This window comes from Anolis carolinensis, chromosome 1 (genome assembly GCF_035594765.1).
Source record: "Anolis carolinensis isolate JA03-04 chromosome 1, rAnoCar3.1.pri, whole genome shotgun sequence".
NCBI classification, from domain to species: Eukaryota; Metazoa; Chordata; class Lepidosauria; order Squamata; family Dactyloidae; genus Anolis; species Anolis carolinensis.
Genome location: NC_085841.1, coordinates 121,402,187 through 121,424,584, shown reverse-complemented (window position 1 = coordinate 121,424,584; position 22,398 = coordinate 121,402,187). Strand labels below are relative to the sequence as shown.

Sequence of the window (22,398 nt, the reverse complement as noted above, 5' to 3'; positions counted from 1 at the left end):
TAACTCTTCCAGGAGTGAATTACCCTTTGAGGGTAGATTTCTCTCACTTCCTGTTACCTTACCACTGTTGTTTGTAAGTTGGATGTTTGTAACTTGGGAACTGTTACTATAGGATCACAGGAGTCTATCATAGCCTGCAAAAAACAAACATCTCTCACACACACTCTTTCCAGTGTGGCCATGTAATGACAAGAACAGGCATGGGCAAACTGGTGCTTTGGACTTCAACTACTATAATTCCTAACAGCCAGTAAACTGGGATTTTTGAGAGTTGAAGTTGAAAGCACCTAGAGAGTTGAAGTTTGTTTATGCCTGGACTAGAAGGAGGGTCAGAGGGCAGACAAGCAGGAAGAGCCTCATCTCAACAGCTATCATAGCTAGTGCTAGAGAAGACCTGCTCCGTTATGCTCTGCTGCATCCGCTCCCATTCCAATGGCCATGCGGGGTGGGAGAGGAGAGGGAGGCCTCTCATCAAGAAGAGTTAAATTAGCACACATTGATGTAAGAGTCTTGTAGAATGATGTGATCGTAGTGCAAAGGCTATATTGACATCTTCCTGACATATCTGCTGTCATGTTTCTTCCAACTGCTACATAGCTGTGCGGAGGAGAGCGGCAGGAGAAAGACAAGTCCGGGTTGGGCAGGAATGTCGTCCTTGAGTCTACTCCCAGTCCTTGAGTATATTCCAGGACTGAGAGAGAAAAAACAATGAGAAGGGATCAGCTTCCTTGTCCAGAGTGCCAGGAAACTCAATAAGTCTTCCTTGTCACCCGAAACTTTGAATATTTGATCCATCTGTAGTACCAAAAAGCATGGGGAGTTGAAGGTCAACTTTAATCACCATGCTCGTCTAGCAGTGATCTATATATGATAGGGTATTTTTCTGCTTGCTTTTTGTGGGCATCACATGCCCAAAGCTCATGTGTCTAGACCAGTGGTTCCCAACCTTTTTTTGGCCATGTGCCACATCTCAAATCCTGATCCCGCGTCCCCCGTGACATATAATTCTTATTATTCAAAAAGCAAACGCCTATTCACTTGGGGGAAGCCTTAAAGGTCATTAACTTGCTCTAAACAAGTTTCCAAAGAACATGGCATCCATGAAAAAGAAAAAGAATGAATTGATTTGAGTAATCTGCATCAAATTCAGGGTAATTTAAGTATCCAACTTCATTGCATGTATTTGGTGAGAATATCCTCTCACCTGATGTTAATTTTCTTGCTGCTGTTTTTTTGCTAATTATACAAAAATACTGACTTATCTATAAAAGCAATAATTGTGCTTTGGATTTTTAACAGGTTTCTTTTTACAGTCATATGCAGAACAAAAAGACATGTTTATATATTTTGTATAGCTTGTGATGTTAGAACACTGAAAGGAGTGGGGTATTTGGTATGAAAGTTGCCTCATTTTTCCATGCTCTTGTGCTCTCTAGTTAACTTTATGCCAGTGGTTCTCTACCTGTAAATCCCCAGATGTTTGGGCCTTCAACTCCCAGAAATTCTAACAGTTGGTAAACTGGGAGTTGTAGGCCAAAACACCTGAGGACCCACAGGTTGAGAACCACTGCTCTATGCTCTCAGCACTCCTCTCTATGAGTGGGCTCTCCATTGTCACCACCTGACCGCTATGTACATTCTGATTTTAATTTTAAAATGTGTATATCACAATACATATTTATATACTATATATGAGGTCCCTAGAACTACAGTAGAGTCTCATTTATCCAGCACTCGCTTATCCAATGTTCTGGATTGTCCAACGCATTTTTGTAGTCAATGTTTTCAATATATCATGATATTTTGGTGCTAAATTCGTAAATACAGTAATTACTACATAGCATTACTGCGTATTGAACTACTTTTTCTGTCAAATTTGTTGTATAACATGATGTTTTGGTGCTTAATTTGTAAAATCATAAACTAATTTGATGTTTAATAGGCTTTTCCTTAATGCCTCCTTATTATCCAACATATTTGCTTATCCAACGTTCTGCTGGTCCGTTTATGTTGGATAAGTGAGACTCTACTGTATAAGAAATGCAAAAAATATACTGTTAATAACTCATTTTCAAATCCCCCCTTAAAAATCAGTTTTCCCCATTGTGGGGTGTGCGCGCCATGTTAGGAACTAGGGATCTAGACGTTCTTGCATTAACTTGAATGACAATCTATACACATAATAAAAGTGAAAATATGTATGTATGTGTGTGGCTGGGGTGCCCACTTACACAGACAACCTCACTCTTCTACAAATAGCTAATGGGCCTCATCACACTTGAGCATTTGTCCACTTTAAATCCACTTTCTGCCTATTGCAGAATTCTGGGGTGTGTAGTTTGGTGAGGTCTAGGACCTTTCTGGCTGAGCTGTTTAAAGGCCCCTCTCTGAAGTGGCTTTAAAGTGGATTTAAACTGGATCCAAACTCTAGTGTTATGAAGCCCTGTAACGCCCACTACCCAGGAGACACCAATGGCCCTCCCTCCAATGACATTGCAAATTATAGAGTGCCATGAACATGTCCAAAGCCCTGCCAACGTCCTCCACAAACACCATACTGCCCACCAACCAAGTGAAGGCTTTCATACGGAGACAATTTCATCCTAGATTTTCTGTTTTTCCTCTACCATAGACATCCCAGTGTTTCTTACTCTCTCAATTGGTGCGGAATTTGCATGACCACGCCCACTGCCTCTCCCATAACCCTTTCCTATTCTTTTCAATAGCACATAGCAAACAGAGGAGTTGATCAGCAAATGAACACTAGAGAGAATTGGGGAGAATTCGCCATGATTTATAGCAGTTGTAGAGATTGGGATGTATAGTTCACCTGCAATCTAAGAGCACTCTGAACTCCACCAATGATGGACCTGGAACTCACTTGGCACACAGAACTCCATGACCAAGAAAAAATACTGGAGGTCTTTGGGGGGATTTATTGGAGTTGTAGTTCACCTACATCCAGAGTGCACTATGAACCCAAATAGTGATGGATCTGGACCAAAGTTGGCATGCATACCTGATATGCCCAAATTTGAATACTGGTGGGGTTTGAGGGGAATTGGTCTGGGAAATTTTGGAGTTGTAGGTACTGGAATTTATAGTTCACCTGCAATCAATGAGCACTCTGAACTCCACCAAAAATGGAATTGGACCAAACTTGGCACACAGAACTCCCATGACCAGCAAAAAATACTGGAGGTCTTTTGGGGGAAATTCACCTTGATTTGGGGGAGTTGTAGTTCACCTACATCCAGAGAGGACTGCGAACCCAAACCCCGATGGATCTGGGCCAAACTTGGCACACATACCTGATATGCTGAAATTTGATTACTGGAGGGGTTTGGGGGGATCTGACCTTCCTATCTGGGAGTTGTAGTTCACCCACAACCAGCGAAACTGTGACCTCCACCGATGATGGACCTGGTCCAAAGTTGGCACACAGAACCCACATGACTACCTCAACCTACTGGAGGGGTTTGAGGAGACTGACTCACCATAGTGGAAGTTGTAGTTTACAACCAGAGAGCACACTCAACCTCACCGATGATGCATCTAGAGAAGACTTGCCCAACATAAACTTTAAGTACTGATGGAGTTTTTTGGGGTTAACCTGGCATGTCAGTTGTAGTTAATCTACAACTTTATACATTTTGTACAATTAAAATAATGACTTTTTCAAATAACCTGGGCAACGGCGGGTACCCAAGCTAGCATACAAATAAAAATGGTCTGGAGTCCTGAGAGTTGTGATGTTTCATTCCAGCTGTCCATTCTTTTTTAAAAAGATCAAGGGTTGTGAGACCTTCAGGGAAGTCATTTACTGTAGCAAGAGGAGGAAATGGGCAGAATATTGATACATGTGTAGAACCAGTTAAGGTTTGTATACAAACAACTTTGGATTACAACCATTGCCATCACTACTGCATTGCTTATTTCAGACCTTGCATGTCTTTTATGGATAGTGTTAGGTTTGTATGCCCTCTTGCATATAGTAATGTGGATTTTATCATAGCAACCCAACATACAACGTGAACTGATGTTGACAAATGTGCCTCGGTTTAGAGGGGAAAAAATCATCTTAGGTGTATTAAACTCTGCATAAGACTGAACTATAATGAGTCAATATTTGATTCACAAGGGATCGGCTCCCCCACACCCAAATCTCAGTCAGTTTGAACTGCCAAGTCTTAGCACTTTTCTATCACAAGGGTACAACTGAGACACCATAGCAGTGTTGCACACTTCTGAAAATTTATTTGTTACAATTTGATAAAAATGAACCTTTTTTGGTATAGGTGTATGTAAAAGCACACATTTATATGAGCATTGTTTTAACAGACCTCAGCATGTATGGTTTTAAAACGATTCTAACACTTTCAAGGCTTTGGTTTGTTGGTATTCAGTTTTATATTAAACCATAGCACAGTGCAAGGGGCAAAACCCCACGATAAAACTATCCCACAAAGCAGTCCTCTGGGCAACTAATCTCACAGTCATATTATGGCTAGGTAAAGTTGTGGCAAATTTCCTTGAAAAAGTGCCATCCTTGAGGTCAAGTCAACATTTTCATAGACTCCAACAGAAAATATCCACACTGGCACATGATAATTTTAACAGTGTTGTTCTACAAATGAACGTGCCATGAACAACAAAAGTCATAAAGTTGGGGAAAATACATAACAAAAAACACTGCATTACAAAGTGTATTATAAAAATAAATTATGTAGGAAACTTCAAACAAAAATCAAGCAGGTGCCAATGAATTCAGAGTTAGAGTAAAACTGGCACAGTAGATGGAATTCTTTTTCTATCTATTTTTTTTTTACAAAATCAGCAAACATCTTTTTTTTTAAAAAAACAATTAAAATCTGCACAAAATCCCTCAGATTGTGACGGAAGTAGTAACATCCTTCCATACATGATCAGTAGCATGGAAGAGCACAGTGGCAGAAGTGGAGCTTCAGAAATTATCCAACCAAGCAGCTCTGAGAAGGAAGTGTGCAAGTCCAGAAAGGCCAGTGTTTCATCTTGTGTTCATGCATAACTGATGGATAATGATGCTCTCTGAAGGAGAAAAAACATAGCAAAGCAATAGTTATTAGCAGGGGAAAACATGTAAGGCAATGAGGGCCCCACAATATAATCACTAGTATATTTACAATACGGACACTTCAAATGACCACTTCAAACACGTGAGGCAGGGTAGGACTACCTGAATTGTGACATTTCCAAAAGACAGATTGGAATCATGCCGAGGGCAAAGGACCTTGGTATCTCCATCTTCAGGCCACATCCTGTGATACTTTAATAAAGGGGAAACAACCATGTCTACTTATGTGCCAAGAATCTCAATAACATACAGTACAACCAGGTTTTTCAACAGCTTGAACACGTAACATAGTGAGAAAGCCACTAGGATCAATGGAAGATCCATGCACACTTTATCACTAGTCAGCCCTCCCTTATATCCAGTGCAAGTCGTAAATGTACTATAGCTGTGGTAATAAAGGGAAAGGTTTTCGCCTGACATTAAGTCTAGTCGTGTCCAACTCTGGGAGGCGGTGTTCATCTCCATTTCTAAGCCAAAGACCCGGCGTTGTTTGTAGACTTCTCCAAGGTCATGTGGTCGGCATGACTGCATGGAGCACCATTACTTTACTGCCAGAGTGGTACCTATTGATCTACTCACATTTGCATGTTTTTGAACTGTTAGGTTGGCTGAAGCTGGGGCTAACAGCAGGAGCTCACCCCACTCCCCTGATCTGAACTTCGGTCCGCAGTTTAACTCACTGTACCACTAGGGGCTGCGGTACAAGATAAATGAATAAATTTGCTAGATTTAAAGATTGCCACTCATTCCAATCCAATACTTTATCAACTGGTGAGCAAATTGTACTGCATTACAATTTAGAACAGTTTGATGTACTCATATTTACTCAAGTATAATTTGCCATCGAATAATTGCACCTCAATTTTGAATGTGTGCTTTACCAAATTAAAAAAAAGGATTTGCTGTTGAATGTCATGCGAGATGGTGGTGACTGTGAAGCCAAGGCCCTCTGTCTGACCTGGTAGGAAGCAGGTAGTGTCCCCAAAAAGGTTGATGGGAAGCCATACCTCTCCAACTGGCCTTCACACCAGCCTTTTCATGGCCACCACTGCCTTTCCCTCCTCTGTCCCAAGCTGGGATCATGTGCCTAACAGTGCAGACAGGTTTAGGTGAACGATTCTAACACACCATCGAATTAAAGTGCACCTGAATTGTGGTGATGTAATTTTGCCAAAGAAGGTGAGCATTAGACTCGACTAAAGATGATAATCTCTCCTGTTCATTTTTGGCTACCTACATACAGTACAATCTATAGTAGATCATAGTAAAAATAATACAGTACATTGTGTTGTAATTTCATTTTAAAATATTAATTGTTCAAGATATTTGCCACTAGATGGCAATGCTCTTACTTGACACAAAGCTGACCAGAGCAGCATCTGTACAATCTGTTGTATGACCTGTTGACATTCACAAAAAACACATTTCTGAACAGTGTGTATGTGCATATATATTACAGCTTTTCCATATGCATGTGTGTAAATGTACACATATACTGATAAACATACACATTTACACAGACACACACATATGGGAAAACTATAATGTATACCGCCTACTCTTTACAGCTAATAAAACAGGCTGCCTCTGGGACAAAGTTGTTCGATATCCAAATAGCAATGCTCATAAACTATAACCCTGAATGTAAAATATTTTTCACAGTCTATCTCAATCCAAGTATGACCAAGGCACACTGAGTGAATAAAATTCTCTTTAAAATTTTGCAGAATCCAAAAAACACTTTGCCAAGATGCCTTTGTTAGACTGATCAAAAGGCACAAAGTTGCCTTTCAGCGCTCACAGCCTTCAACAGACATGGATACTAAACGTTTCAAAGGAACAAAGGGGATGAGGATGGGGGTCATAGACCTGCAACATTTCTGAGATGTTAAATCTGAGTTTTAAAAGATGTTGCTGAGATATTAAAAAATCTTCAGCTTTAATATCCCAGGAAAAATGCAGCATTATAGCCTCCTGTTGTTGCAGTTTTTCCACTAAAATGACTTTTAGCACCCATACCGTATTACGAAGCCCAAGAGCTTAAAAAACCTGTGAAATGCATTTTGTGCCTTTTAGTTGGCCTAATAATATATGATATGTTTTTTTAACGAACATGGCTATATTTTTCTGCGTTGCCAACATGGATACCTCTGGATTGATATCTTTAAATTAAAGTTATCTGTGTTTGCTTAAAGTGGTAACTGTGGAGCCCTGTGCAAAAAAACTCAATTCTGAATGGCAGTTTCTGTGTACACAAGTAACATGTTGTTATACAAGTGCCCTAGTCAAGTGTATCATTTATATGTGTCCCCAAACCTGAACACACACAGTAAGAGAATTTGAAATAAAGTCAGCTTCTTAAAAATTGTACCATATTATTTGCTCAAATTCCTCTAAAGTCCCAGTCACAATTAAAGGAATTAAACTTGTTTAGGAAATAAAAACATGGTCCTCAGTGAAAATAAGCCCCATAAGATGATCTCACTGCTAGCAGATGACAGCGCCCATCAAGCTCATAAATTTCAGCAGCTGATGTGCAATGAAAGCATGTAAGTGGTCTTTAAAACCAACTTAACTACAGCAGTCTGTGAAGCCAGTTAAAGCAAAGGAATGTGTTAGTTTACAATGTGTTGCAATGCAAGTGTGGTGTCTGTACATTGCAATCAATGCAGCTTCCACTATGCTTGAAAAGGCACCAAAGAAGAAAGCCCTCTATTTTATCCACCATATTGCCTCCCAGTAGCCGCAACAATGAACTATATAGCTGCAACAACAGAATAATAAGAATTCATTGGGCAATCGATGAAAATTTAAATACATGCAAGAATACCAGCACCTAGAAAAATTATCTTTATGTCTGTGACAAAGTCTTGCAAGCAGATGCTTAGCTTCCAACCTCCAATGTGCACAATCTATTCTAAAAACTAAATAACGCAGCCCTTTCCCTGAAACCAAATTCAAATAAATAAAAAAAGGAGGAAAAGCTGCTTTGAGTCTCCTTGTGGAGAGAAAGGTAAAGGTAAAGGTTTTCCCCTGACATTAATCTAGTCGTGTCTGACTCTGAGGGTTGATACTCATCTCCATTTCTAAGCCGAAGAGCCAGCGTTGTCCGTAGACACCTCCAAGGTCACGTGGCCTTGGACTGCATGAAGCGCCATTACCTTCCCACCAGAGTGGTACCAAATAATAATAATGATAATAACGATAATAATTTGGAAGAACACTCAGATGTGAACTACCTTGGAAGGTGGCAGATTGTCTTTTATTGGAAGTTTTAAAACGCGTTGGATAGATGTCTATCAGTGTTAGTATGTGTACCTGTGAATCTCTGTGTTGGCAAGGACTGGACTAAGAGGACTCCTGGGAGCCCAACAGCCCCCAGTTTCACTTACCCCACCAGCAGTTTACTGCAGATACACAGCTGCAATGAACATATCTGTTTCTATAGTCCTCCTTTACTATCCTAAAACACTCAATCTAAACCAGTGATTCTCAACCTGTGGGTCCCCAGATGTTTTGGCCTTCAATTCTCAGAAATCCTAACAGCTGGTAAACTGGCTGGGATTTCTGAGAGTTGTAAGCCAAAACACCTGGGGAACGACAGGTTGAGAACCACTGGTCTAGACAAAGAACAAGGAAGAAAAATGGAATTTGATGGATATAACACAAAGTAAAAACTGAGCTTCATTCTGAGAATCTTTGTTAACTGAAGTATATCTGTATAAGCACTTTTCTTATTATGTGGGTTAAATCAAATTCCTAGATTCCATCTCCTGACACTTTACCATCTCCTAGAAACAGAAGTGGATGATGAAACAGATAGAATGAACTGTTCTCCACCTTCCAGGGACTGGACTGGTGGAGATGTTCATGCATGCGAATTCTCTCTAGTGGTTGCACTAACAAAAAGAGCCCAAGCATACAGCAACATTATCTGGGCTACTTTTCATACAGAAGCATTTGCTTGCATGACTGAACGAGAAGGAGCAGCTATCACAGTCCCTTGTTCCATACCACATCCTTACCACAGAAGTAGAAAAGGAGAAGCAATGTGAAGCTAAGTGCTGGGAAAGAGAAAGAGAGTGAACACAAGGGGGTCACCAAAGGTGTTCCTTTGAGAGAGAAAGGGAATGGGGAAACTCAGAGAAAAAAAACGGGTTATTGTATACAGCTGGAGAAAACCAAAATCCAGATAAATTAATACAGTACTTGTGAATTAGCTTGCTACTGGTATATAGGGTGCCAGAATAGTTGCCCGTCTAAACATTTTCCAGGGCTATGATAGGCTATCATTTCTGCAGAGAAGCGGAAGTGATTTCACCCTTTTTGCTATCATAGCACTAGCATTATTGTTTGACTGAAAAGAATGTGGTTGTTACAGTAAGTTCTACAAATTTAGATCAAACCAGTTTTTCTGACATCAATTTCGATGTCCTATGGGTTTGGCTCCAGAATCAATTAGTCCAAATTATACAGCATCTGGAATTTGGTATGAAGTCAATTTTCAAATAGAGGTGAACATGTTTCAATGAAAGTTTTGTAGGAAGAGATATGGAAATAAGTAAAGAGTAGGAAGAATTATCTGGGCAGCTCATGCTATATGAAACATGGGAAACATTACTGGAATCTTAACAGTATTACAGAAGAATATATATTTTTGCTAGTGTTAACTCTGGTTGTCCTTCAGCAGCTTCCATGTATTATTATAACATTAGAAAACTGATTTGGGTTTTTTCTTTAATCCTCCCTCTCAGTTTCTGAACTCCAGGTAATCCCATCAAATGAATTGAGGCCAGTGGCGTCAAGAGAGAAGGTTTGGTCATCTGTGAAATTGTCCTTCTACAAAAAGGCTGACCTGACATCTACACAGCTATTTTGGGGGACACCAAGCAAAGGCCTACATTTCCTCTCTAAAATATACAATTTTATGGCTGTTTTAAAATGTTATCATATACTTTCTTGTGCTTATTGTTACTGCACTGTATTTTATTCCATTATTATCTTATTCTGCTGCATTTCCTTAGTTGTTTGAATTCCACCTAGGGTGACGTTATTTTTAAGCAGAAATGATGACAGAAGTATATTAATAAAATATTTTCTGTTACAGGACTTACTTGCAGCTAGCCTAGCGAGGTAAACAGAAACATCAACATAGATCTGCTGACATTTAAATTTATCATGGCATTAAGTTGTGTGAGTCAGAGCACAATCTTATGAAGTAGGCATGAGCTCATGGCTTCTTATAGCATGACTGAAGGTGTCACTAAGATATCATCCAGAATTGAAAACCAGTCAAATATTTAATCAGCAATCACTCTGCTGAAGACTAAAGTTCATCGCCCTTCCACTAAACTTTCTATTCTAATACTAGTGGTCTTTAGAAGAATGGCAGACCACAGAATCATTTTTGGAATGAACCATTCCTCCATTCACATTTTATCTACAACCATCAGTGGATGGGTTTCTCTTGCTTTTATAAATTGTTGCCTCAAATTACAATTAAACTAGTTTGTGATAGGTAAAGGCAAAGTTTCCCCCCGATATTAAGTCTAGTCGTGTCCAAATCTGGGGGTTGGTGCTCATTTCTAAGCCGAAGAGGCGCCATTGTCCGTAGACACCTCCAAGGTCATGTGGCCAGCATGACTGCATGGAGCGTCGTTACTTTCCCGCCGGAGCGGTACCTATTGATCTACTCACATTTGCATTTGAACTGCTAGGTTGGCAGAAGCTGGGGCTAAGAGCAGGAGCTCACCCTGCTCCCTGGATTTGAACTGCTGACCTTTTGGTCAGCAAGTTCAGCAGCTCAGCGGTTTAACTTGCTGGACCATTGGGGACTCGCTGTGATAATATCCCCAAAACAATCTCCCAATGAACTACAGAAGCCCTCTATTTCGGCCTAGAACTGTTTTATCTCCTTGTTTTTAACATGTGATGTATGTATTGATTGTATGACTGCTTTTTATGTTTGATTTTACAATGTGTAATTTGTCACTGTTTTTATTATTGTTGTGAGCCGCCCCGAGTCCCCTCGGGGAGATGGGGCGGGATACAAGAATAAATTTATTATTATTATTATTAAATTCATTCACTCTTTATTAGCTACTTATTTTTTATTGGGACTGGGTTCATGCATATTGTTATTGCTCCTGTGCATGATTTTTTTCCAGAAAGAAAAATGTTAAAAGAACCAAGTTCAACTAGGTTATATAAGTTGAGGGTGGGAGAAAGAAAACAGGAGCAGAGAAAAATGATACTAACAAAGATTTTGCAAGCCAACTTCCTTATGCTAGATATAGGAATCATTTATTTTACAGAAATTTCCTTCAGTGAAAATGTTCATAACAGTCGTAATTCTATTAGAAAGACAAAATCCCAATTGCAATCAATCACATATATCTACAAATTTTAAAACATGCTTTCAAAAATGAAAGCAAGGCATTTCAAGGACTCCAATACTGACAGAAGAAGTAAAATCTACTTGAGAATTTCCCAAGATCCCGTCTTTGAATTGAGGCAGACATGTAAGGAGAGCTGACTAACTCATATATTCAGAATACTGTACATTGTATTCAGTGATGTCTCTCTCCTTCCTGCCAACAACGTTTTACCCCAGTTCCACCCAGCCATACAGCTTGAACTGCATTAGTAATTGGCAAGGCCAAAAGGTATAAAGTATGAGGTTGATCGTTTGCTACAGATTTGATGCATGGCTTTCTGACAGAACTGAGACAATTTCAAGTCTCTTGAATACTCTACTACTCTACTTGAATAGAAAAATAAGCTCTTCTAACTCAAAAATCCTTGCTTCTCAAAAAGTCGAAGGATTTAAAGAGATGTTTCCACTTTCTTTCCCAGAAAGATCACAATTAATGAATAGTATGACCACATTCATTGCTTTCTGTAGACAATACTAGTTCAGAGTGCTGACAATGATGATTTTTTGTTCACAAAGAAATTGGTTCATGTGATTTTCAGAAAACGGAAAAGGCAGAACCATTGCTTGACAACATTGATCTACATGACACCTTGATTTTAGAAGTCCCTGGACTAGGGCTGTTTTTAAAAGTTGAGAGTTTAACCCAACAGAGAAGGAAAAGGAGGATGTAAGCACATTCAGTAATCAAAACATGCATATATTAATGAAAGTTGTAACATGAGGGGACAGAATTAGTATTGCAAACACAAGCAAGTAATACAGACAACAAGGGGGCTTATTTCCATGGTAGCAGTAAAACCTGCACAACATACCCCCTTAGCCATTGCCCTCTCAGCCCTTTCCTCCACCAAGAGAGGCAGAGCTACTGGCTGAAGACTTCTTCAGTTCTATTTTCATAGACTGAGTCTCGGCACGAGGCTCGAATTTGGTCTGATTTCCTGCTCCTTGGGCTGGCACTACTGGCTTCCCGGCTTTCATACCTTTAGACACAGGGATTCGGGTGGGTGTAGGTCTCTGGGATGACCCATCTTGTCCTGTCTGAAAGACAAAATGAACAAAAAGAAAAATGTCATTGGCTTAGTTTCTATTTTGCTTTGGTCAGACCTCGTCTTGAATATTGTGTCCACTTCTGGGTGCCACAATTTAAGAGAAATATTGTCAAGCTGGAACGTGTCCAGAGGAGGATGATTCAATGGATCAAAGGTCTGGAGACTATGCCCTTTGAGGAGCAGCTTAAAGAGCTGGGGAAGTTTAGTCTGCAGAAGAGAAGGTTGGGTGGAGACATGACAGCCATGTATAAATATCTGAAAGATTGTCATAAGAAAAAGAGAACAGGCTTGTTTTCTGTTGCCCTGGAGACTGGAATTTGGAGCAATGTGTTCAAATTACAGGAAAAGGAGATTCCACTTGAACATTAGGAAGAATTTCCCGGACCATGACAGCTGTTCAGGAGTGAACCTCTCTGCCTCAGAGTGTGGTGGAAGCTCCTTCCTTGGAGGCTTTTAAACAGAGGTGGGCCATCTGTCAGGGGTTAGACTGGATGGCCCATGTGGTCTCTTCCAGTACTACGACTATATGTTATTTACTATGACATATATTATTTACTGTGAAATGTATCCAGTATTGACATTGTACTTGATTTGTTGATGATGATAATTTTGGAGGGCTGGATTCAGTGACATATATTTTTAACAGACTCAAACTCAATGTAAGTTTTTTAAAAAAAATCTCTCTCTCTCTCTCTCTCTCTCTCTCTCTCTCTCTCTCTCTCTCTCTCTCTATATATATATATATATATATATATATATATATATATATATATCAATGTATGTATGTCTGTCTCCCTGTCTGTACCACAAAAGGTGTTGCTAAATGAAGTGGCCCTCTGTGATATCACAGGAAAATAAAGATGACCTGTGTATGAGGGGAAGGAAGGATGGAAGCAAAGAGCCACAGAGAAAATCTGTCCTCCATTGCCATGTTGTGAAGTAGGCTTCTCAGAGACATTGTGGGGTGGGTTTCTTGGAACTGGCGAAGGGAGAAAGTAGGCAGGCTGTGTTCCTAATCATATCTAGGCAATACAAGGTATATACACTATTTTTTTTTTAAAATGTTTGAAATGTGTGATGAGATTATTCTTTCCCCGCTCCCAAGAATTACTGGAATGCGACTCTCCTCATCCTTGACCATGTTGGCTGTGATGTGAACTGGAATGCAATCATAAGGGGGACACATGTTCTTCGCCATGAATGTAGGCATGGCTAGAACAACAAATTACAGTGTTTGTATCAGACACTGAATTACATCAATGTATTAGAAGAAATAATATAGAGCTCATGCTCCAATAAAATCAGTCCTGAAAGCACCACTAGAGTCATCCTCTTGTGTGCTGCCTTCAAATCACCTGTCAAGTTATGATAATGCCATGAATTTCCTGAGATTTTTAAAAAGCAAATATTACTCAGAGGCAGTTTTGCCAACTTCTTCCTCTGGAATACAGCCTATGGCATGTGGGATTTCTTGGCAGTTTCCCATTCAAGGACTAACCAGGGCTGACCCTACTGAAATTTCAAGGTCACACAGACTCTGGAGCTTTCTAGTCTTTATATATTACTTGCTACAGTTGTATATGAATAATGCATAGAACTGTTGCTTGGTGAGATGTTGAGACTTTTGTGTTGGAGGAGATCCCTGCCTCCCACCCCAAATTTATGACAGTTCCCAGGATTCCCCAGGGAAAGGAAATGACAAGTAAATCAATCCAGTTTGTGTAGCCTGGGTATCACCTTTAGTCTCTAAGGTATAGAGCAAATCACCTCCACTCACTTGGATTGTAAACTGAGCCTCTCCAACGAACCCCTCCAATGAAATATTACAGATGGTTTTCAACAATTTGTAAACATGTTAACATGTTTTAAGAGCCCCAAGCATAATAAAAAGCCTTGCATCATTTAAATGTATTCTCTATGGTTCACTGTAAGGCATGTGGATGTGATTATGAGAGCAACAGATAAAACTTTGCAAAGGAGCTAGCCCGTGGCTTTAGAGACTGAACACAAATCTCACTTGCATATATTAATCTTTCATTCTGTGTTAATATACGAGAAAGAGGGCTTTGTAGCACATTTAAAAGGTCAGCCATCTGGTTACATCTTCTCTATTCTAAACTGGAAAAGTAATTATTAGGAAGTATGAAACCACCCCTACAAAATTTTCAGTCATCACCACAGAAAATCAGAAAAATATCTGTGTTTCTAGGAGGTAATTTAATTCCAAAAACAACCAAGTGTCTGCTGGCACTTGCAAATGTTTTCGTAAAGTAGTCTACCTCATCAGATGCTGGAATGGTTATCCTCAGTTGGCAGATAAATGAATGCGCACACATTCATGAGTTTTGAAACTCTTGTAGATCCTTCACAGCAGGGTCATAGACTTATGTCTTGCACCTTGCTTCCAAGAAATTCATGTCTGTATGTTGAAGTATAAGGGCATGATATGTATGCCAACTTAGGAGCTCTTTCATACTTCCCATTTATAACATGACACCAGTTTAATAGTCCTGGCAACATCTAATGGAAACCTGGGATTGGCCATTTATAGAGAGACATGTAAGATCCTCAGTCAGTTTCAATAAAAATAGCATAAGGTGGCAGGAGCAAATCATCTCAAATTTACATGGGTTAAACCTCTGAATGTGGAGGGATCAGAGAAGAGAGCAAAGAATTTTATGAAGTTCAGTATGAATTGAGCTAAATATGTGAAGTGCTGTCATAGTTTTTTATTTATCTTAGCAAGGGCTCTTGATCATTTGTTATCTGTGAAGCAGGATGTTTGATTTCTTCTACAAAAATGTAGGAATTCTGTACCACAGTCAGCACTTGTAATATTAAGATTTCTTTCAGAAATTACTCGAAATAGAAATGTAGCTATCATAATTTTGAGGGTCAAGTACACAGTTTTTTTAAAAAACTACAACAGAAAAAAGTGAATTCCTTCGGTTGTTGGAACTATACCAGTAGCTAATCATTTTAAAACTTACTTTTCTTCAAATGTGGCACACTGTTCAACTATTAATATATGATATGGCTAACAAGATTTATTTCCCAACTATCACAAATTGTTTCTGCTCTGGAAATGGTAGTTTTCTTGCAAAGAAACACACAACATACCCCTTTTTAGAAAATCATGCAATCTTATTAGAACACTTGCATTTAGAGTGGATTTATGACTCTAGCTGTGTTTTCCTTCCCAATAATCAGAAATGTCTCACTGAAGTTAATTAAGCATGTGCTGTTAGAAATGCAATTTTGCAAGACCCAGGTTTTTTTTAAAAAAAAACACCATAAAGCTTGCTGCTTGGATTGTAGCCTGTCAAAGGAATTTGTCATCAAAAGTGTTGCACTCCTGGATGTGCACAAAGAATTGAGTACAATTAGGACCCGAATTTCCGATTTGCCCTGTGCTTGCGGTGATATTCTGAACTAACCTTTTCCAAAGTGTCAATTTCGTTCTCATTATTGGTTCACTCTTACATTAGATCATACTTGTTTAGTCTCCCTTTTAAAGAAGAATAAAAAAGATGGAATGGAAGGAAAGGAAGGGGAAAGGGGGAATGTAGCAATATTTTAAGGCTAATTGTTTTTGTTTGTTTTTCATGAATTTATAAATTCCCTTTTTCCAATGCAGTACAGGGTGAAATAGAGTATAGTAGTCCCTACATTGTTTTGACTTTTGTAGAACTGATTATTCACAGATTTGATTAAAAATGTTATCTATTGAAATCTCTAGGTTCTCTAGTATGACTCTATGGAGGACTCATGCTGGAGGACCTATAGATTCCTAGAAGTTCTTCACACGGGACAGGGTATATTGGCACCCTTTCTATCCCCCCATCAGATGGCAAAAAGGGCGGCAACACACACATTGTCCCACTGCGCTTTCTGCCATCATACAGGGAAAAGAAGAGGAAAGTGTGGGTAGTTTCACTGGAGCTATCCAAACAACACTTTCCTCCCCATAGTGGTGGAGGAAGCGCCTTTTGCCATTTCCACCTCACTTTGGGAGGAATATGGGTTGGGCCTGCCTTGTGTAGCGTGATGGCATACAGCAGGCCCTGTCCAAGCGGCAAAACAAAGCAAAAAATGCCCAGTGTGAAAAAGCCCCTAGAGAAAACACCTCTCTAGAAATCTATCAGTCTGCCAATATGGATTCTCTTTTCAGCTTCCTGTTGAGGTTGGGTACAGAATCATGCTGGAAGACCTAGACATTTCAAGAAAGGTGTCCTCTCATGTAAAAAAATAGCAATTTTTATTTGCCGTTTTCACTTTCATTTCGTTTCTATGCCTACTATTATTTTTATGTTTATGTATACCTCGCTTTATCTCTCCTGAAGGAGACTAACCCAGCAAATGTTGAGAGCCAACTAAATATAGGTGGATAGGTGGGATATATGTGCTAAGGATAAGAGAGGAGCCAAGTCTGTAATATGTTTGTAATTTGTCAATGTGCTGAGTATGTTTGTTCAATAGTATCAAATATTATAAATGTATCTGTTTTTATCGACCTATCTAAATGCACAAATTCACCTAAATACCATATTCTTATGACAAATAAGCTATGGAAAAACTGTTCTGGGACTATCATCATATGGTAATTGGATAGTTGTCTTATTTTACAAACAATTAAACAGCAACAATAACAATACATAATAGGGAGAATAGCTCTAGTATAGTTATTCCTGGCATGCCAGGCATAGTGGTTGAATTTGTTCTGCAATATAAAATGTCAGAATCCAGGAATAATCCTGCCACTTCAAGAACTGGCCATAGAAAATTCAGTTCTCATTATTTTACATTTCTTAAGGACAACCCTTGGCATCTTGAATAAGCTATACTAAATAATGGGATTTCTGAATAGGATTTGGCACTACTCATATCATATTCTATACTTGTGTGTATAGAAAAGCATGTGTCGCTTGTCTTGTAAAGGATGCAATATATAAAAATGGCACCTGTCCATTTACATTCAGAAAGAAAAGCAAATTACTTAGGAACTAGCCTTCACCATAATTTTACAGAATATATGCCAGAAGTTCTGTCTAAAACTCTAGACAAAAGTGCACATACAACACTTTTAGATGTTGGCTTGTTCTCACCGCACAATAACAAAAACAAATTACCACTCTGGGTCAGAGGGACTGTTTACAATAAAAAGCAAGTGTTTCAAGGCCACAAATCTTACTGCTCTTGAACCAGGCAAACATATTCCCAAGTGGAGTGTAGGACCACACACACAAAAGTCCCACTTTCTCCCTACTGATTCACAACCTTAACTTCCACCCAACATTTTGCCTATCTTGTCCCCATATCCTTTATAAGTGTCAACATGGCTTACCATGGATTGTGTTCCTCGTGTGGATGATGTAGTAACTGGAGTGATAGTAATGGTACTTGTAACTTTGCTTGCTCCAGGTCTTGAGGACATATTATTCCTGGGCGAACGAAGGACAGTCCCAGTCATAGCCTCTTTCTCTGCTGCTACATTCATAGGTCTGACAGTAATCACAGGGCTTGCTCCCTCTTGGGCAGCACCAGGTGAGCGCTTAAACTGAGAACCCAAGTGGATGTGAATTTTGTTGTCCTCTGTTGTTATAATGTTCGTGTTGGCATTGTATTTTCGAACTGGAGTCGGGACAGTTTGTTTTTCTGGAGTCACTCTAAACACAGCCCTTCCCATGGTCATGTCTTGAGATTCAGGGGACACAGTAATTTCTGCTGGTGCAGCAGAGGTAGACACGGTCATGATCTGAATTGGGGACATTGGCCTTTCTGTGAATTGAGATTTGGCACTCTCTGAGGATTTCTCCCTAGAAAATGTAGTTATTGTCACGGGGGACATAGCTCTCTCCGGACCTACAGGGTTTTCACCTCCTTTCCCTTTTTGTGACGTGATATGAGGAGAGGGAATGATAGTAATCCGTGGTTTCTGATTCCCCAAGGTGGGAATAACGGTGGTACTCGAGAAGAAATCTTCAGCTGTTGGACTCGTAATCTCTAAAGTAGCAGTGCTGTTCTCATGATCTGGAGTTACACGGATGTGAAGAGGCTGTCCTTGCTTTGGAGAAACTACAACCTCTCCTGGACGTTCTGGGCTTGTTTGTATTCTGGCCCCTTTATCTTGATTGGACTGAGGGCCATTTTCTCTTTTTTTCATCCATGGAATCCAGGATTTTCTCATTGTAATCTCATTTGCTGCAGGAGGGTATCTGTCAAGCACTGATGACCTCTCAGCAGGCTTTTTAAACCCAACTTGCCGAAGATTGCTCATGATGTGGTTCTCCTCCTGGAAGGATTTCCTTATGAACACGGCAGGAGTTTCCTCCTCTGCTGCTTCACTGCTTACTGCATCCGTTTGCACTCCTGTGGATGTCACAGGTACATCGACCATTCTTCTCCCATTCATGCTTGGTCTCAGGGCACGACTGTAGCGCTTAGACAGCTCAAGCTCTTTTGTCAATGTAAGCACCTCCTGCCCCATGGCTTTATTTTTATTTTCTTCTTCCAGAAACCTTTGCTGAAGGACTGAGTAATCCACTTGGAGCTGAGAGAGCTGATCTTCTTTGTTCATCAACTCATGAATTTTCTCTTTGAGAGCCTGTACTTCAGCTTTCAAGTCTTGGCTTTTAGCTTCTTCCAGCCGAAATTTTTGCCGCAGCTCTGCCTCTTGACTGACGGCCTCCCCCTTCTCTATTGCTTTGTTTTTAGCAATCTGGAGCTTCATTTCTTCCAGCTGCTGAGAAAGGAAATTAGCTTTGTCCTGCTCAGTTCTAAATTTCTGCTCCAGTTGATCATATTCATCCTCTGTCTTCATCAAGTCTCCTTCAACCACCTCTAGCTGCTTCAGACGCTTTTTCAATCTTTCAATTTCAACCGTCAGTTCTTTAATCTTGTTATCCTCTTGTCCACTTATCCCTAGTTCTTTTCTGACTCGACCTCTTGCTATTTCTCTTTCTACCTCCTCGATGCCATCAATTTTTTTCTTTAACTGCTCCACTGCACAGTTCAGCTCCAAAGATTTTTCCTCTTCACCCTTCAGTTTGCCAATTAACTCATCTCTTTCCTTCATCAAACTCGACACTTTTTCCTCCATTTCAGATTTCAACTTCAAAAGCTTTTTGCTTTCATCTATGAGTTTTTCGGTCACTTCCATAACTTTGCCTTGTTCCACCTTAAAGTTCTTATTCAAGCTTTCAACTTTTCTCTCTTCCTGCTTTATTTTATCCATCATGTTTTTCCTTTCATCCACTAGCATGACTGTAAAAGACTTCAGCTTTGTCAAGTCATCTTTTAAGATCAATTCAGCTTTTTCCAACTTATTTTCTGAAGACTCCAGGTCTTTTACTCGTGTCTTCAACACTTCCAACTCATTGATCAAGTCTTTGGTTAAGCTCTTCTCTCTTTCCAGGTTCAAACGCAACTGGGTGCATTCCGATTTGCTTTTGGTGAAAGCTTCCTCCAGCCGCTCCAGATCCGACATTCTTTTCTGTAGTTTCTCTACTTCAAGCTTTAGTTCCTTGCTGTGGTGCTCTTCTTCTTGCAACTTCTTCTTAAGCTCTTTACATTGAGATTCTGTTTTTGTGATCTCCTCATCTTTGCCTTCCATTTCAAGCACTCGTTTACGGAGGTTTTCCACCTCAGCCATTAAACTGGAGTTCCCACATTCCCCTTTAGCTATTTTGTCCCGCAATTCCTTAAGCTCTTCTTCAGTCTTCTGAAGGCTTTTGTTGGTTTCTTCTAGTTCCTCAATTCTGCGGGTTAAGCCAACCAGTTTAAGCCTAAGCTGTTTATTGTGCGATTCTTGACTCACCAATTTCGCTGTCATCTCTTCATGCTCTTGGGAAAATGATGATGTCTTATGTTCAAGTTCTGCCTCTATTTTCATCAGTTTCTGCCCATCCTCTTTGGCTTTTGAAGTTAAGAATTTAAGTTTTTCTTCTTCTTCCCTTAATTTCTGGGTTAGATCTTGAATCTTCTGAGTTTGCTGATCAAGTTGATCAATGTGCATCTGTCTCTCATCCACAAGCATGAGTGCAAAGGACTTGAGTTTGACTAGTTCTTCTCTGAGCTTGTTGAGCCTTTTTGCATGTTCTTTATCTTTGCGGGCTTGGTAGTTTTTTTCTTGCTCAAGAAGTTTCTTTAATCTGTGGAGATAAAAAGTGCACATAGTGTCATACACCTCTTTTCCTAAAATTGCAACAACTTTAAATCCTGCTTCCTAAAATTATGAATTCCTTTATATGTTTGTACCTGTGAATGTACCTCAAAATTTATAGTTGCCATAGTTTTTTGTGTGCCATAGTTATCTGATTGGGGATGGTAGGTAAGTAGGTAAGTATTTAAAAAGAACATATACTAGATCTACTATATGGGAGTTGTGCATATAAGGCGGTAGCCTTATAGGTCTTGAGAAAAAAAGTGCTGAGGCCAATCTTTCTGACTCAATGAAATTATAAAACTAAGAAAAGAAAAGACAACTTTGTTTCAGTCAATTAGCTAAAGGACATTCCACAAATGTCGTAATTTACCATATGCTCTATAAATCAGGTACAAGTCAGAAGCAGTGGAAGAGGCTGACTATTTTGTGTCCTTTGTGGGCTTCCCATAGCTTCCCATATGATTGTCTACTGTGAGATAGAAGGCCACACTAGACCTTAAATCTGAGCCAGTGGAACTGTTCTTATGCTACCCAGGTCTGTCCAAATCTACTATTTCTAGTAATATGTGAATGTGAGATTGAAACAATTTTTTAGAATTCCTCATCTCTTTAGACTAGTTATGCACTGTCGATTACATGACTGCACACCAAAATTGCCTGATGTGCTAAAAGCCAAAAGTTAAATCATTAACATTTTGGGTTCAGCTCCAGTTCAGATCCGTGTGTGTATGTCTCTGTGTGTAAAATTCTCTGGCTTGGTTCCAACTGAGACCATAACTTGGATCAGTTAACCAGTTCAAAGTCAGACACAATTTGCCAAAAAAGTAGACTAACTCAAGCTCTTGCAATGGAGCAAATCAAAGACAATTACCTAAATTTTAAAAGATACACATTTTAAAAATAGATTTTTTGAAAATAAACTTGTAATAAACTAAGAATATCAAAGCTCTAATGGATGAGACCAGACAAAAACAGCTAACATCCACTAATGGTCAAAGCTTCTTCTACGGTCTTTGAATGAGGATTTTTAATCACAGGATCACAACTTTAATTACGAAGCAAACTGCTTGAAGGAGATGTGAGGGGACAGACACAATGAAATAATCCTATAAAATATGAGGCAGAAGCAGCAAAAGTCTAGGTTTATCTGACCACAGGTTTGGATAATAAAAAGAAATCTGAGCTAGTTCCAGGTTTCAGGTAAGTCTGTATTAACCCACTAATGATTTAATGTTGCAACAATGACAAAGTGGGGGCACAGCGGGTTAAACTGCTGAGCTGCTGAACTTGCTAAATGAAAGGCGGCAGATAGAATCCAAGGAGCGGGGTTAGCTCCGACTGTTATCCCCAGCTTCTGCCAATTTAGCAGTTCAAAAACATGCAAATTAAGTAGATCAATATGTGCTGCTCCAGCTGGAAGGTAACAGTGCTCCATGCAGACAACCCCGGCTCTTCGGCTTAGAAATGAAGATGCGCACCATCCCCAGAGTCAGACACAAGTAAACTTAACATCAGGGGAAAACCTTTCCCTTTCCCTCTTTACCAAACAGGTAGCCTGACATAGAAATCTTTTGAAGGCATTTTTATATGAGAGACACAAAAATATGAATGACCTTGTGTACAGCATGGACCCCAA

At 39.6% G+C, this 22,398-nt stretch overlaps 1 protein-coding gene across 6 annotated transcripts in view; it reads right to left on the bottom strand.

The window, feature by feature from the left end:
* Positions 1-4,235: 4,235 nt before the first annotated feature.
* filip1 (filamin A interacting protein 1) overlaps positions 4,236-22,398 on the bottom strand; it is a 153,811-nt gene continuing 135,648 nt past the window's right edge. For 5 of the 6 annotated variants that reach the window (XM_008122107.3, XM_008122091.3, XM_008122080.3 and 2 more), the window contains 3 exons: positions 17,943-20,748; positions 12,362-12,587; positions 4,236-5,067 (listed from right to left, as the gene is read on the bottom strand). In XM_008122107.3, coding sequence (XP_008120314.1) covers positions 12,381-12,587; positions 17,943-20,748 — 3,013 coding nt within the window. In that variant the 3' untranslated portion in view covers positions 4,236-5,067; positions 12,362-12,380. The remainder of the gene's footprint in view (positions 5,068-12,361; positions 12,588-17,942; positions 20,749-22,398) is intronic. The other variant, XM_003215681.4, reaches the window with a different exon arrangement.